The sequence below is a fragment of the Urocampus carinirostris genome, chromosome 17, assembly GCF_059441175.1.
Source record: "Urocampus carinirostris isolate Australia breed hairy pipefish chromosome 17, RoL_Ucar_1.0, whole genome shotgun sequence".
NCBI lineage: Eukaryota > Metazoa > Chordata > Actinopteri > Syngnathiformes > Syngnathidae > Urocampus > Urocampus carinirostris.
In genome coordinates, this window is record NC_142365.1 from 23,141,205 (window position 1) to 23,157,208 (window position 16,004).

At 40.3% G+C, this 16,004-nt stretch overlaps 2 protein-coding genes and 1 pseudogene across 5 annotated transcripts in view; all 3 read right to left on the bottom strand.

Moving 5' to 3' along the window:
* dhrs11a (dehydrogenase/reductase 11a) overlaps nt 1-2,861 on the bottom strand; it is a 39,452-nt gene extending 36,591 nt beyond the window's left edge. Inside the window, exon 1 of the mRNA XM_088320535.1 lies at nt 2,422-2,861. Within this exon, the coding sequence (XP_088176661.1) occupies nt 2,422-2,553 (132 nt within the window). The 5' untranslated portion in view covers nt 2,554-2,861. The remainder of the gene's footprint in view (nt 1-2,421) is intronic.
* Nucleotides 2,862-6,124: 3,263 nt separating this feature from the next.
* On the bottom strand, nt 6,125-13,526 carry ggnbp2 (gametogenetin binding protein 2). Of its 4 annotated transcripts, none has more exons than XM_088321764.1 (13): nt 13,508-13,526; nt 12,357-12,483; nt 12,057-12,137; nt 11,720-11,973; nt 11,447-11,545; nt 11,041-11,154; nt 10,754-10,978; nt 10,502-10,670; nt 10,215-10,400; nt 8,070-8,382; nt 7,830-7,969; nt 6,836-7,015; nt 6,125-6,758 (listed from the first exon to the last, which is right to left on the bottom strand). In XM_088321764.1, exons 2-13 carry the CDS (start codon nt 12,447-12,449, stop codon nt 6,558-6,560), a joined length of 2,055 nt encoding a protein of 684 aa, XP_088177890.1. In that variant the 5' UTR covers nt 12,450-12,483; nt 13,508-13,526; the 3' UTR covers nt 6,125-6,557. The 4 variants fall into 4 exon arrangements, with proteins under 4 accessions (XP_088177890.1, XP_088177888.1, XP_088177891.1 ...); XM_088321762.1 differs by lacking the exon at nt 13,508-13,526 and adding an exon at nt 13,161-13,456; XM_088321765.1 differs by lacking the exon at nt 13,508-13,526 and adding an exon at nt 13,161-13,455 and having other exon boundaries at nt 10,754-10,963.
* Nucleotides 13,527-15,050: 1,524 nt separating this feature from the next.
* LOC148349557 (U2 spliceosomal RNA) lies at nt 15,051-15,170 on the bottom strand (annotated as a pseudogene).
* Between the last annotated feature and the right edge of the window lie 834 nt (nt 15,171-16,004).

The following is a 16,004-nucleotide window of genomic DNA, read 5'->3' on the forward strand; positions in this document are numbered from 1 at the left end:
ACCAATTGTCGCTCCAGTATTCAAATGGTGCATTGTGTTTGGGAATTGCGTTGATAGGCTAATGGATAGCTAGAAAACCCTTGTGTATTATGTTAGCACAGTTTAGCTGGTTAGAGAAGCTTTAAAACAGACCTTCCTTTGAGCTAGTCGAGTAACTGGAGCATCACACTTGTCCGCGTGATTGATGTTTTGGATTGCCGGAAAAAAAAATCACCTTTCATATGAAATGCGACAGTCTATTAATATTTTAAGAAATGAAGACTTTTCCATTTGAGAAATTTCCAAGAAACTGAAGATCTCCTGTAGCGGTGTATACTGTTCTCTTTAGAAAACCGCACAAACAGGCTTTAACAGAGCAGAAACAGTAGTGTGAGATACAACAAAGCAAGAAGACAATGATATTAGAGTCTTTAGTTTGAGAAATAGACCCCTGACAGGTCCTCAACTACCAGCTTAATTTTGTCGTACCTGCAAATCACCAGTGTCAACGTCTAAATTGAAAAGGCCATCCCGAGATGCTGGCCTTCAAGGCAAAGTTGCAAAGAAAAAGCCACAACTGAAAGTGGCCAATAAAAGGAAGATATTAATAAAGGCAAAAGAACACAGACATTGGACAACTCATGATAAATAAAAGTGTGACTTTCTCATGGAAAACACAAAACACAAACTTTTAAACATAGTGTAATTATGATAATCCAAATTATTTTCTCACTTTACAAGAAACATGTCGGAACGTCAATTAATTTGTGCTTGTTTTAAGTATTTTTTGGTCAGTCTTCTAAAAACAAAATATATATCATATATATATATATATATATATATTAAAAAGATGGTAATATCCCAGTTTCCCAAATAATAACAAAATTATTGACCAAAATGAATAGCCTGTATTAATTACCTAATGAGCCACGGTTGCCACAAATGATAAAAGCTCCCTTTTATTGTCAATTTAGGCAACATTATAATTCAACCTTTAAAGGAACAGTGTGATTTTTTTTTACCATTAGATGTTGCTGTCGCCAGTGCAACCGAAAACGAGTGTTAACTAACAAAATGCCATAACGTATAAATAGGTTTTCAAAAGCATTGTCCCTGAGTGTCAAAACGTAAAAATTTGATTTTATTGTCGAATTTAAAAAAAACTACAAAGGGTTGGGTCTTAGTAAGTATCAATTGTCTGGGAATGATAAATCACCATTAGATGGCAGGAATGGCTTGGATCAGCTTTGTCCACACATCGAGGAGCCTCCCCCAGTTCTGAGTGTTGCTTCCTTTTTCCAGTGAAATTATTGTGTGGAGGCGGCCCCATATGGTGAGTAGGCATGGTGAAGCAGTGTGGTGATAGTACCAAGGCATGGACAAATGGGCAACAGAGCTTTACAGAGCTTTTTGCTTTCACACAAAAAGAAAAAAAAATACAGAGCTTCAAAGTGACCAAACTGCACAATTTTTGTTCTAGTCTTTTTGCCCAGCCTTCAGCAAGTTTTTTTTTTGTATTTTGTGTAGGCTACCAATAGCAGCAAGATGTGGACAAATATAACAGCTCCCTCAAGTTGAGGCTCATGTTGTGTAAAATAAATGTACATTTCTCAACTCACGAGTATTTAAGAAATGCACGTTTATATGATAGTTCATTTATTTTTCCTTATTATGAAATCAATATTGTTTTTTTAAGAAATTAAGGCCCCAATGTGTAATATTTGACCCCTAGGTGGCACAGTGTTGTCTGGTATGAATAAGGGCCGATGATAAGCGGCACAGCGTGGCAGCAAGATGCCGGACAAAAATGGCAGCGACCTAAGTAGGGATTCTAGAGTGCAAAATAAATACATTTCTCTACCTGTGACTTTTCATAAAAGTTAACATTGGTATGATAGTTGTGTATTTTTGACTAGTATTCAAACCCATGTTTTTTAATGAATGAAAGTTTTTCTGTAACACTATGAAGCAATAGATATTACACATTCCCTTTAAGATTTTTTTATATACATGCACACCACTAGGCCTTTAGAGAACACAGAAACAAAAATGAAACATGATTATTTTTCTGTTTCGTCTTAATAAAGGTTGGGAAACATTGCGTCAAAGCTAATTTAGGCAGATAGATATAAATTTCTCCCTGTTTATACACACCGTACATATAGAGATAGAGCATCAGGCGAACGTAAATGAACGCAGTATCAAGACAATACTTTCAATATCGATAGAAAATATTTTTATAAATAGATGTTTAAATTATAAATTATAATTGTGTCCGTCAATATCCAGTCACCAAACGTTAGCTAAAGTTGTGAAGCTAATGTTAGCAAGCGATTTAGGTGTGCGCTAGCCTGTTAGATAATGCATTGCACTGAGCTACTTGAGAGGCAATGGGCGCGATGATTAATGGCCGATGATACTGTATTAGTTTGGAGTAAATACCTCGATTTTGTCGACGCTCCTGGCACAGCCCACCACCTTCATGCCTTGCTGGACGAGTGTCCGTGCCACAGCCGCTCCGATGCCCACCGAAGCTCCGGTCACTAGGGCCACTCTGCCTTTCCACCGCTCCATCGCCGATAAGCAAGCCCTCACCGGCACAATCTACGAACCAACCGTCTGATTTTTTTTTTGTTTTGTTGTTACCGAAGGGATGTCTTCCGACAGACAAGGTTGCGTAAATGGATGCAACGGAAACCGCCCTCGCCTTTTCCTCGGATGCTTCAAGCTCCTGTCTCGGAGTACGCAGCATCCAAAAGCACGGCGCCACTGGTGCGTAAAGGCAGATCCATGCGCTCCTCCGGATGACACAAGCCGCGATCTGCGTTAACTGTTTGCATTCAGGGCGCCACCCACTTTCTTCTCGTTATCCACACATCGGCTCAATTCGGATATTGCGACATCTACTGGAATTACAAAAAAAGAACTACGTTGCTACGACACTCGACTGCTGCGGCAACGTTCTGCTCTCCTGATTCGTCAAGAAAACGTGGAAAGTGTTTCTTTTAAACAATTTCCCTTCACAAAATTCAGAAAATATTGATTTAAAAAAAGCTCTAAATCAGTGGTTTTAACTGGTCTAGCTAAAGGACCCTCCATTGGTGTAACCAGCCAACCAAGAACCCTCCAAAATTGTAACATTTTTCTTAATAAAGGACAGGATAGGCTAATAGATGAAGAAAAGACCTTTTTATTAAAAAAAACTAAAAACAAAATAAAGCGTCCGAAATACTTCACTGCAGCATAGTGGCGGAGTCTGTGGAGCCTCCGGTGTACTTCGGTAAGAGTACATTATACAGTGGTTCTGTTGCCCGATTAGTTTACCACCTATCCATCCATCCATTATCTGCATCGCTTATCCTCAGTAGGGTCGCGGGGGTGCTGGAGCCCATCTCAGCTATCTTTGGGCAGTGGGCAGGGGCAATCCTAAACTGGTTTCCAGCCAGTCACAGGGTATACAGAGACAGACATCTCACTGGATAAATTATACCTAGGGACTGGCCAATTAACCTGACATGCATGTCTTTTTGAATATGGAAACCGGAGTGCTAAGAGGAAACCCACGCAGGCACAGGGAGAACATGCAAACTATGCACAGGAAGGCTGGTAGCTGGATTTGAACCTATGACCTCAGAACTGTGCCACCGACGCACTAACCACTCAACTACCGTACCACCCTGGCTTGTTATCATCAACAGATAATATTCCTTATTACAGCTGCATTGAATGGAATGCAACAATGATCAGCCTAGCTTATTGTTGTATTTGCGTAAGCTATGTGTGTGGTCATCCTTCCAGGACCAGCATGGACTTCTGCTTCTCGAAGTACTGTAAGATGAAAGAAATGTAATGAGCTCCACTCTCTGGGTGCTCAGCACCTTTAAAGTTTTGAACCTAAAATCGCCCCGGGACTCACTTTCACACCCAAATTACAAACTGCGACCCAAATGAGGAAAACTCCACTTCTTTGATTGAAAATAGTGTGCAGTTTAACCTAGAGATAGATTACATTCAACTAAAGAAAAAAAAAACACAGCAAATCCCAAAAGACTAAGAAATATTCCCTATAAACCATATGTGCCAAACTCGAGGCCTGCCATCCAAATGTAACATTATTTGATGTTGCCGAATAGAAAACGCTGAGAGAAGAACATGAGACAAATGAGCCACAATGATCTGCAGATTTAAATATGTCCACTGGATATTGCCACAGCCAGGGGCTACTCGCAAAGCACCCACTATAAATGTATTTATTCTTCGACATTGATCAACTAGAGAAGATTGAGGGAGCTCAGCTAGATTTTATTCTACATAAAAATAAGTCACAGACGCGCCATTAAAGGCGATATGTAAAACACTTCATAAAAAGAACCTGGGTGTCTTTGAAGTTTAAAGAAACTTTAGCTCATAATAAATATGAAATCTAACCGTGAAGTTCTAATATTAAGGTAAACATTTTCATTAAAAAATGAAAATCAGATATACAATTAAAAGTGTTTGTAGGCTATTTTGTCACTTTCCAGTCTGCACGAGTTTTCCTGGAGTTAAACTGTAAAGTAAATTAAAACGTTTTTTAAAAATGCAGTTGTTGAACAGATTCTTAGTGAAAGAAAAACATTTAGAAAAAGAAAAACACTCAATAACCGTTATCTAATCAAATCTAACATCCATAAATCGTATTTTACTTGTGGGCCTCCAGAAAGACCCCCAGCCAAGGTACTTTTTATGCTATCAAGTCCAGCTTCCAAGAGAATGTTCCTTTTTACTGTATGGCTCCAATCTAAAAAGGGGTTTTACACCTCTGCTTTAAAGAGACGTGCGTATTATTTAGCCAAAAGCTTAATTCATAAAAAATGGAAGTACTATATTACTGATACGTTTATAGTTTAGTAGACGATAAGGAGAGGGGACATCAATAACCTTTGAACTTGCATGGAGAATGGGAGTCTCAAAATTGTCTCACAATGACAAACGCCAAATCGGTCTCATAAGCCTTTCTTAAATATCCTAGGTTACATAAAGCAGATCCGTCCTAAAGGGTGTGAATATCAAAGAACAGCAACATTATGGGCCGATAGTGCCAATGATAAAAAAGTAAAGTGCACAGACACCCCCCTACTTACGATCAGTCGACTTTGGTAAATCAGCAGATACATTTTTTTAGGGGTGTCAAAAAATATCCGGACATTGCTGTAAGTTAGATTTTGTATTGTGTGCACCTTTTTCCGAGTTGAGGACATTACTGTAGTGCTTCTTTCTGCTGCGTGTGGCGCAGTGGGAGGTCACCCAGCATCCACCCCGAAGAAGAAATCTGCTTCCTCTTCTTAGTTCGTATGTAAGGGTTCTATACTGTATCTTCCGAACATTTTTATTGTTTAATATCTCATGCATCTCTTCAATTTGATTGGCGTAAAGTGTAAAGACGCAAGGCGTTTCATTTGACATGAAAGTGGAATAAGAAAGCTTGATGCGGTTGAGAAATTTGTTGGATTGCTTTTTTTCGGCCACTTTTTACCTCGGAGGAGGAAGTTGCCTAACTGTTGAAGCTTATCTGCCAAGAGTAAGTTAAACTTTAATTTATTCATCTTTATAGAGCATTTTATTTTATGAAATGTTTATTTTTTAGTACAAAGCAATACAGGTTACTTAGAACAAACCTTAAACATACATCCCATACAAAATATAGCACTGAAGCAACTTACGAACAAATTCAACTTACGAAAGTCCGGAACTCATCTCGTAGTAGGGCAGCGTCTGTATAATGGTCAAAACAGCGGGGTGTAGTAGTCAAAATAACTAACATGCATCCTATTCAGTCTACTTTGCATTGTCCAATATCAAAAAATAAAACCTTTTGGGGTATTTTCATTAATTTGCTATAACGTGAGCCCTACCATAACTTTTGCCGATCTTGCTGCTACAGGTATCCAAAAAGGGAGGGGAAAAATAAACTACGTTTGGCCATGATCAACTTATGTAAACAATCTTTTTCTGTAGAGTGAAACGGCAGGTGTCATCTCACATTTGCAAGGCATTATCACTATCTACTGTAAAGAAATATAATTGACCCGCGTTATTTTTTCGAAAATAGGCCAGCTACACACCAGTTGCGAAGCAATGTTCTAAATAACATCAGTGACAAGAGTGTGGATTAATAAATACTTTATTAAATGTTCACATTATGTGCTTTGCCACGACCAAATTCTCATTTTATAAGGATGTTTAATTATTCATGTCATCTTTTAAAACATTTTTGAAAAACACTACAGTGAGACCCTTTTCGCCATGCTGAAGTGTCCCGAAGAAGAACATATCTTGTGACTAACACCCTCCAATAACACAATGTATACATGTCACAACTTCACTATAGATGTTCCTTCTGCGCTTCTATTCAAAGCCCTTGAACAAGCACTGAGATAACACTTGGTCAATGACAATCAAGGCATGAGATTTGAAATTTGAGGCAGATCTCTTATTAAATTGACAAAGAATCAACCGAAACATTTGTTACTCAAAATTCTATCTTCTGCATTTGCAGTAACCCTCGCCAACTATCAATTTCCACGAGATGAGTGCTCTTATTTAATGCCGTCAGCAGCAAAACGGCAGCCGTGTACGTTCTTCCTTTCGCATGCACAGCAATAGCTGGTGAATTTCTCTTTCAGTAGCTGTCGATACTTGTGACGGTTCCTGTAGAACAACCTGTTTCTTTCTAAAAATGATTGAATTTCAGCTTGCGTGAGACAATTATCGTCGTCTGAAATCGCATCAGAATCATCCTGCAAGAAAAGAGGAACTTGAATACCGTGTATGGAATTTTAAAAGTAATAAATTAAGTTGGATGATTGTCACTTACCAGGAGGTCCACTAGACTCATTTTGGCCTCTGACGGTCTGGAGTTAAGGTTCTTTCCATGCACTGCCCAAGGTAGCTTTTCTGCAAAATTGTCCGTCTTTTCACAACATTTGGGGGAATTTAGATCTTTGGCTTTGCTAACACAGGATGGTCTTACACTCCGATTTTCAACACTGTGCCCCTGTAAACATATTTCAAATACTCGTGTTAGTAGACTGACTTCCAGAGAAAAATGGAAATCATCGGACCACAGGTGTAAAACTTGCAGCCCACCACATCAAAGAGACAATAATGAGAGAAGCACAAGAGAAAAATGAACTCCATCGCATAAATGAGTTTTAAATATATTCACTGTATGTCGCCAAAGCCAGGCGTCACTTGAAGCACCCACTCTAGCTGTATTTGCAGACTACAATTAATCAACCAGAGACCATTGAGCAAACCCAACACGATATGATTTACTTAAGTCACCAGCAATATAAGAAATACAAGAATTAATTAAACAGTCCCTAGGTGTCTTTGCAGAAGTTTAACAAAGCTTATATCCTTTCTATAATGGATATGAAATCAAAACAGCCAAGTTCCCATATTCAGGTAAAACCTATTTTATACAAAATAAAAAGCAGAAAGACTTAAATCATTAAAACGAATCATTTAAATTAGTGTTAGTATGTATCCGCATGAGTTTCTGAGGTAAAAAAAAACAGTAGTGGAAATATATTCAATCGTTGTGTTTTTTGTTTTTAAACTAACAGTTGAAAAAACGATGAAAATCGTAGCGAAGGAAAAAATATTGAAGAAAAACCATCAATAATCGTTTTATAACCAAATATTCAAACATCCCTTGATTGCGTGCCTCAAAGACCCTCAAGCCCTCCAGAAAAGGCACTTTTTATGTCATTAATTTACTAGTCTGGCCCCCGGGAGAATGGGTTCCAACCATGTAGCCTCAGTGCTATAAAGAGTTTGAGAACCCTATATTAGACTATGCATACCTGCTTATTTGAATCACTTCCTTTTCTCTTTTTCTTTTTACTCTTGCACTGAGGCTGTTTCGCTGAGTGTGGCCAACAGTCAACACAGCTATCTGTTGCTTCCTCTTTGTCTTCTGCGCAGTCGTGTTCAATTGACTGACCTTTAAAGAAGTAATGGAAATCAAATGACCAAAACGATTCAGGATGCGCCAGTCTTGAGTTTCGAGATGAAACTGTGTCAACCCAGAGCAGATATCTGACCTGCTTCGTGGTTGCATAGTCCCTCGGAGCATGCCACATCAGAACCTTCCCGCGAACTGCTTTCACTGTTGTCCATGCTTGAAGAGTAGCCGCAATCGCTCCCAGCAGAAATGGAAAAAGGTTGAAAGACACAAACTTGTTTCCCTCCTTTACTCGCTATGGTGAATTTTGGACTATCAGCGGTCGTCTTGTGTGGCTTTCGAACTCGTTTGTCTGGACAACTTGATGCCTTGCACGTCTTAGGTGATGCATTATGACCCTTGTTGCTGTTCACACAGGCAGTACAACTTTCCTCCTCAGCCTCGAGTGGAGCCTGTAACGAAGGGGCAAAGGACGGGATTTCACGTGACTGTGCAGCAATCGCTGAAATGTATAATGCTTGTGGCAAAAAAATGCTTCTACTTGAGATCCTTATACTAAACCATGGCATTGGGACATAATTTATTTTGCGTAATTGCAATAAACACCCTCCCAATTACCAGTTAGTGTTGGTAAAACAAGATGGTCGACTCTTAAAATGAACTGTATACCCTTGCTGTGACCATAAAGTTCAAGGTCACATCCAAATCTACAAAAATGGATGCACTGAATACAATTTTAGAATGGGCCAAGAATACAAAGCTGAAGCTTAAATTATAACCAAAAGAATCGTAAGAATACTGACCCTGTCAGCCAGCCAGTTGCAGGAGTAAACTATCGCTTGTTTTTAAGGGTCCCAAGAATTGCGTCAAATTAGTCCCGAGTGTTCGCTGTATTCATACACAACGCATCAATAGAAAACATCCATCTTCCATCCATTACCTGCACCGCTTATCCTCAGTAGGGTCGCGGGGGTGCTGGAGCCCATCCCAGCTACCTTCGGGCAGTGGACACCCTGAACTGGTTGCCAGCCAGTCACAGGGCACACAGAGACAGACAACTCACTCATTCACGCCTCGGGACAGTTTTGGACCGGCCAATTAACCTGACATGCATGTTTTTGGAATGTGGGAGAAAACCGGAGTGCCCGGAGGAAACCCACACTAGCATGGGGAGAACATGCAAACTCCACAGAGGAAAGTTCGATCTTATGACCTCAGAATTGTGCCGCACACGTGCTAACCACTGCGCTGTCGTGCTGCCTAATAGAAAAAATAACAGGCCAAATGTTTGAGATTTATTCTGTTTTCCATGACAGTTTCCGGTTGGGACGGGGAAATAACGCTGGTGATGGGTGATAGCGGGCATTCCAAAATGGATGAAATCTAAAAAATTTGTTTCGGAGTTTGATAGGCTGACAGCGGAGCTTACCGGTAAGCCTTGGTCACATTGCATTAAATGACCTATTGAATACGTTTGAGATACAATTCACCGTCCTTCCGGCCAGAAGGAGCTGTGTGACTCTGAAGCTTGCTTGGGGAAAAAGGTTTTACAGTTCAGAACCTGACTTTGCTGCCTTGCTTGCCTGTATTTGTTTTCCACAAAGACAAAGCCAACTGCAAAGTAGCACTTGCTTCCAAATAGAAGGCTTAATTCTGTATTAGGTGATTCTGTTATGATCATAACAATGATGATGGTGTTCCATTTTAAATGGAGCATGAGAAGGAATACCCACATAAATGTACACTCCAATGTATTACATTTGTTTAACATTACAATCCATAGCCAGCTGGTGCATACTTTGGAATGCTTGGGAGGTTGACTGGACAAATTGACCACAAGAAGATCCATTCTCAATAAAAGCAAATGTAATCAAGTAGATTTTCAAAACCTTAGTCTCGATTCTATTTTGGGTTACAGCCTTTGTAATTACATGTAGAAGTATTATCAAAATGACAAACGTTAAAAACAACTACTTTGAGGACATTGAAAAGATCATTGGGGTATCTCTGTTGGATTAATGAGGCACTTAGCCTCGAGTTATTAACACAGCTTGGCTTTGTGGGTAGAGAGTCCATCCCAAAACAAGAGATCAGGGGTTCAAACCCTGGTCGGGTCATACCAACCTTACAACAAAAATGGTACCTTTTTATTTAACTCCAATGAAGGGTTGGAATCATCTATACATTTGTAGTAAAATATAAAAAATGAGACTTTTGAAAATGAAGTGCTGCATCTTGACAACCCATCCACAAAGCAAAGAAGAAAAAAAGGAGGGACTCTTACCTCATCATACTTCCCCATAACACTGGTTTCCTGTTCAGAGACGTCAAAGCCACACTTGTTTTGGCGACGATTTTTCCGCTTTTGCCTCTTTTTCTCCTGCTTAAGCTGCTTTGCCCGCTCCTTCTCAGACAACTCTTCGACTAATTGCTCCAGCCTACTGATCCCCTGCATGTTCTCCACTGCAGTCTAGGGAGACAATGTTTCCAGTGTTAGGAGTGCTATCACATGAGGAATTTCAGCTTCACAGAACACCAACTCACTTACGTAGTGGCCATCAAAGAAAGTACCTCAAAGCTTTTCCGCAACTCATCGATGCCCACATGGAGCAATATCTGCCATGTCTGTTCCTCCACTCGTAGTTTCTGCCCAATCCTATGCAGTCGCTCATAAAGATGAATGCCTAGACACGTTAGCACTTCCTCTTGTGCATTATCAATTGTCTTGGTATGTCGCATCCTAAAAAAAAGGATTAATTAGGAACCAACAACGGGCTCAAAAAGACAGATGATGCTTTTTGTACTGCAAACATTGTCACTTACTCGAAACCCGTTTCGAAATCGCACTCTGCTCGGGTAAGGAGACGAGCGATAAACTCTGTCTCGCAGCACACCTGGATGTGGTGCTCGCAGGGGCAACAGCACAAACCCTCGTATAGGGTGGCGGAATAGTCTTTCTCCTCGCTGCTGTCGACTTCCCCAATTAGGATGTCGTAAGCCCTCATTACTTTGGCCTTGCAGTCACTGCACACCCTGAAAGGAAAATGGCTTTAAAGACTTTATTATAGCATGCAGATATTCCAAAAAACCATGCATTTGTCAAATGTTACCCGTGTTTTTCCACGTGTGTTTCCAGTGTCTCTAAAAGACGGGAAGTATCAACAAGCGTCACCTCGTCCCTGCACTCCTTAGACATCCTCTCCCACACATCCATCCAGCATCCCCTGAAAATGACAATGTAAAAACAGTGTGGTTAGAAGAGCTACTTCATCGTGGAAAATTGACCATGAATTTTCAGAAAACTTGGCCTATATAAAATGCAAAATTAGTTAAAAACTTTAAATTGCACCTCAAAAAAGACAAATGTTTTCGACTATTGTTTTTGTGAATAACAGGGAAAATCTGGGTCACCCCTGAACGTACAGTGCCTAGCGAAAGTATTCTCTCTTGTACTAAATGTATTGCAACACATCGAGGTTTTATCAATGTAAAGCACATGCACAAGAATATTCTTACCCCACAGGTCGGACTTTGTTTGTGTCCATCGAGTGTAACTGGCATCGGTTGCTCTTTTTACTTTTCGGAATTCCACCAATTACTTCGTTTAACTTTGACCTGTTTTTCGACAAAAGTGTATTAATATGTATTCACATAACTCTTGATTGACACTGACCACAAATGAAAAAGGAGATAAAATATATAAAGAATTTGGGAAATAAGATAAAAAATCATCTATGTTTAAACTTGTTGTTTGTACAAAGACCATTAAAAGCAGCATTTTTTTTTTACCCTTGGATGTAAAGCAGGTTATACAGCTTTTTTATGTCGGATAAACAAGCTTTGGTGACTGAGAGTATCCCCATAGGCTTGAGTGTGAGCGGCCCCAAGTCTTGGGTGCCCGATTCCAATAACTGGGAAAACAGACGCTCCACGCTTCGTCTGCAGCCCACGCATGGCACCTGCTGAGATAATGCCTTGCAAACCTCACTGGAAACCACTGACAAGGATGCAGCCAAGCCATGTTGGGTCAACTTGGAGAGACCCTGGGCACAAATGGAACAAATTTAAAGCAAGAAAGGCATGCCAAAAAAATAGGTGGTGGCACCAAGATTCCTATTGTACCAACCTTTGTGAACTGTTTCCAATGGGAACTACTAATGGCTTGTTTATCGACGTCCAGGAAGTTATCGGTAAATTCCATCACCATCTGTCAAAAACAAGGGAAAAAAACAACATCAAAACCCCTTGTCCATAAGACTCTTCGAGTTTAGGGGTGTTTGGCAACTTCATTTTGGTGCATTACCGCCCCTTTCATAGAATATTCTCATCGCTTTAAAATGGAATTCGTTAATCTAGCAATTTGTCTTTAATAAAATTTAAATTAAAAAAGTGATTTTCAAAGAAACATTTACATCAAATGACCTACCGTCAAGGAGTCATCAATATAAAGGGGGATTTGTCTGGCAAGAAAAGGGTAGTCCTCTTCATTTTCCTTGCATGTAGCTACCAGACGTGCCATGGCGTTTCCCCTCAAATCTTTCAATACAGTTCACCTGCAGGTTTGGAAGTTTCACATCAGTGAATGAATCGACAGTAAGACAAATCTATCGTACATCGTTAAGGACACATCAATTCAGTTTCGCTTATTACTGTATTTGTGTTTACGTAAAGAAAAAATGATCAACTTCAAGGCTGCTTCCAACGCTGTCACAACACTCTTGGTCTGATCTAAATTCAGAATTGAACATTTAAACAGGCTTTCACCTGAATAACCTTGACGGAAGTTGGCTTTTAGAAAATCATTGGTTGTTTTAAAATGAGGGGATTTTTGTAGTGGACGTAAAGACAGGTGATTTTTGCGAGGCGACATTATGGTAACGTTCACCCAGCTGGCCAGGAAGCAGTGTAGCGACTGTTCGTTTTATGGGGAACATTAAGGAATCAGCCCTCTTTTGTGGTATCCATATATTCAGAATATTAGTAGACAGATGAAAATCGTGTTTCGCTGTCACTTGTTCGTCACTGTAAAACGTAAAGAAACCTCACAACCTACTTGTTAGCGTCGCTGCTAAGTATCGCTAGCCAGAGCTAGCTCGCTAACGTGAATTCAACATAAGACGGTCAAAACTCGCGTCTGGTTCACCTTTCCAACAAGATAAACGCAGTATATGTTCATGGTTTGTGTTTTAATAGTGTTATTTACGAGGGATATTTATAGCTTTTAACTCACCCGCTTTTGCAAAGTTACTTAGGAACACAACTGAGTAACCACGGCTAGCTGTGACTTGATGCTGCGTTCTAGTAGCTTCCAAAAGTCGGATTTTCCGATTTCAAGGCGGGGGAAAGCGAACAAAACGCCTCTTTTACGTCGGGCGGGATATCGCATGCGGTGACGTCAATTTTCAAGATGGCTGCGAGACGTGACGTTAGCCTTCAGCTGTTGCTTTCATGGCCCCAAAAATAGTTAACAAAAAATGGGAAATGACAGTACTGTGAACTTCAATCTCCATCGACACGTGGCTCGACCTTTTAGTTTGTCCGCTGTTGATAAATAAAACTGCTGTAATTGACTCAAACCTCTCATAGTTGTTAGTTACGTGTGTCCTTTGGTGAGCTCTTTCAGAGCTATGTCATTCTCTGACGTCGCAGCTGTCACATTCACGTCGGGATGCAGTCGTGCAGACGAACACCTATGCATTGCGTTAAATTTAACTGTTGCTAATTAAAAGAGTAAGATTTTTCACATGTCTCTGTTAAATTTGTCAAAGATGGCTATATAATAAGCATTTTTAGAGAGCAATCTCCAGTATACATGTAAGTTTTTACGAGGCAGTAATACCCACAAGTCAAGTCATGTTTATTCGTATAGCCCTTAATCACAAAAAGTCTCAAAGGGCTGCACGGACCACAATTACACCATCCTCTGATTTGAAACCAACACAAGAGCAAGGAAAAACTCAAAAACCTCAACATTGGGAACATGAAATCTTGAGAGGGAGCGGTACACGAGGTAATCTCCCTTCCAGAATGACCAGGCTGCAATGGATGTTGCAACGGGATTCACAGACAAAACCAAACACACCAAGGGACACAAAATATAGATAATAACCGATTGTCCAGTTGATTTCTGTCCCAAAATCTTGAGCAATGCTGCAGGCTCTAGATCAGGGGGCCGGAACTTATGGCTCGCGAGCTATATACGGTTCAGGGTCAAATATGACACCACATTTTTTGACTGAGTCACTCTGGGTGATATTACATTTGTCAATGTTCAGAGCAGTTTTTGAGAACAAGTCACAGCATTTAGATGGACCTATAACTAACATTTCGGTCTTTTCAGAGTTAAGGCGCAAGAAGTTGAGTGACATCCATTCTTTTATCTCAGTGAGGCAGGCCTCCAAATTTTCACAGTTTTAGTGTGGCAGATTCCTCCAGATTAAATCCGAAAGATATGGGGGAGGAAGTCCATGCATGATTTTGTATACTACCAACAGAACCTTAAAATCACACCTTAAATTAACAGTGAGCCAATGCAGGTTAGCTAAAATTGGGCTAATGTGATAAAACTTTCTTGTCTTAGTTAAAAGCCTTCCGGCAGCATTTTGTACCAGCTGAAGGCTCTTGATTTTGGACTTCGGGAGACCGGGGAGTAGTGCATTACAGTAATCGAGACGGGAGGTAACATACTCATGAATTATAATCTCCGCATCTGACTGAGACAGCATAGGGCGAATTTTTGCAATGTTGCGAAGATGGAAAAAAGCTGTTCTAGTAATATTCTTAACGTGTGTTTGGTTTTACATCAGGGGATGGTGTAATAATAGTCTGTGGTTTGCAATAATCTGTGGACTGTGAAGCCAAATGAGACTCTTTGTGATTAAGGGCTATACAAATAAACATGACTTGACTTATTTTCATGAATACATATGGCTCAGAGATAAAACACAATTTGTACTATTCTTTGGGGTTTTTAAGGGTTATTGATCTATCTTCGTTATTCATTATCCATTATCCGTTATCGGTCAGTTCATTATATGCTACAAAGCCTAGGAGCCGGGACACTTACTCTCAGCCAAAAGGCCAAGCTAAGGTCCTAGCCCTAAAGCCTTGCTGCGATCATTGCGAATGCACCGTTCCCGGAGGTACTGCAATACCGGGCCGATGCGTGGAGTGGACAGAGCAAGCTCTTATTCCATCTCCGGAATGCAAAAATCAAAGATCATGGCTAAGGCCAAGCTAAGGACCTAACATCAAGGCCAATTTAAGGTCCTAGCAATTAGGATATCATTTATAAATGGCACAAATTTTTGGGTTAAAACTTATTCCACTTCATAAAAAGCTAACATTCAGATGTGCGAAATCACAATGAATTTTCGGTCTTATATATGTGACACAATTTTAACCACAGTTTACAGTCAGGCTGTTACCCCAGCAGACCCTGTTTGAGCTGTAAATCGCTAAACAATCGTTTATATGGAAGCTCAATAAACAATTTAGGTTCATTGTTGGGACACTTTATGGTGAAAACTAGCAGAACAAACTTTAACCCAAAACAACCGTTTTACCCAGAAGCTCTAGTACAGCACCCAAAGCAATTTGATTGGGTGAGCAGTAGGAATGGGCAGAGCTATACAGAACAGGACGAACACACTCTTTCTCCTTTTACCAGAGCCGTCTGCACTACGGGTAAATATGTTGGTATCCTCGTTTGCTGTATTTTGTGACATTATTACGGAATAATTTACTTTCTAACCCTCTTTTAAGGACAAAAATGACACTCTTATGTAACTGTGGGAGGTCGTTGATTTTTAAGTCGTATATATTGAGGCAGCACGGCGGCGCAGTGGTTAGCGTGTGTGCGGCACAGTTCTAAGCTCTTGGGAACCTTCCGTTGGGTTCAAATCCAGCTACCGGACTTCCTGTGCGGAGTTTGTATGTACTCCCTGTGCTTTCGTGGGTTTCCTACGGGCACTCCGGTTTCCTCCCACATTCCAAAGACATGCATTTCAGGTGGAATGGCCGGTCCAAATTGTCCCTAGGTGTGAATGAGCGAGCGAGTTGTCTGTCCCTGTGT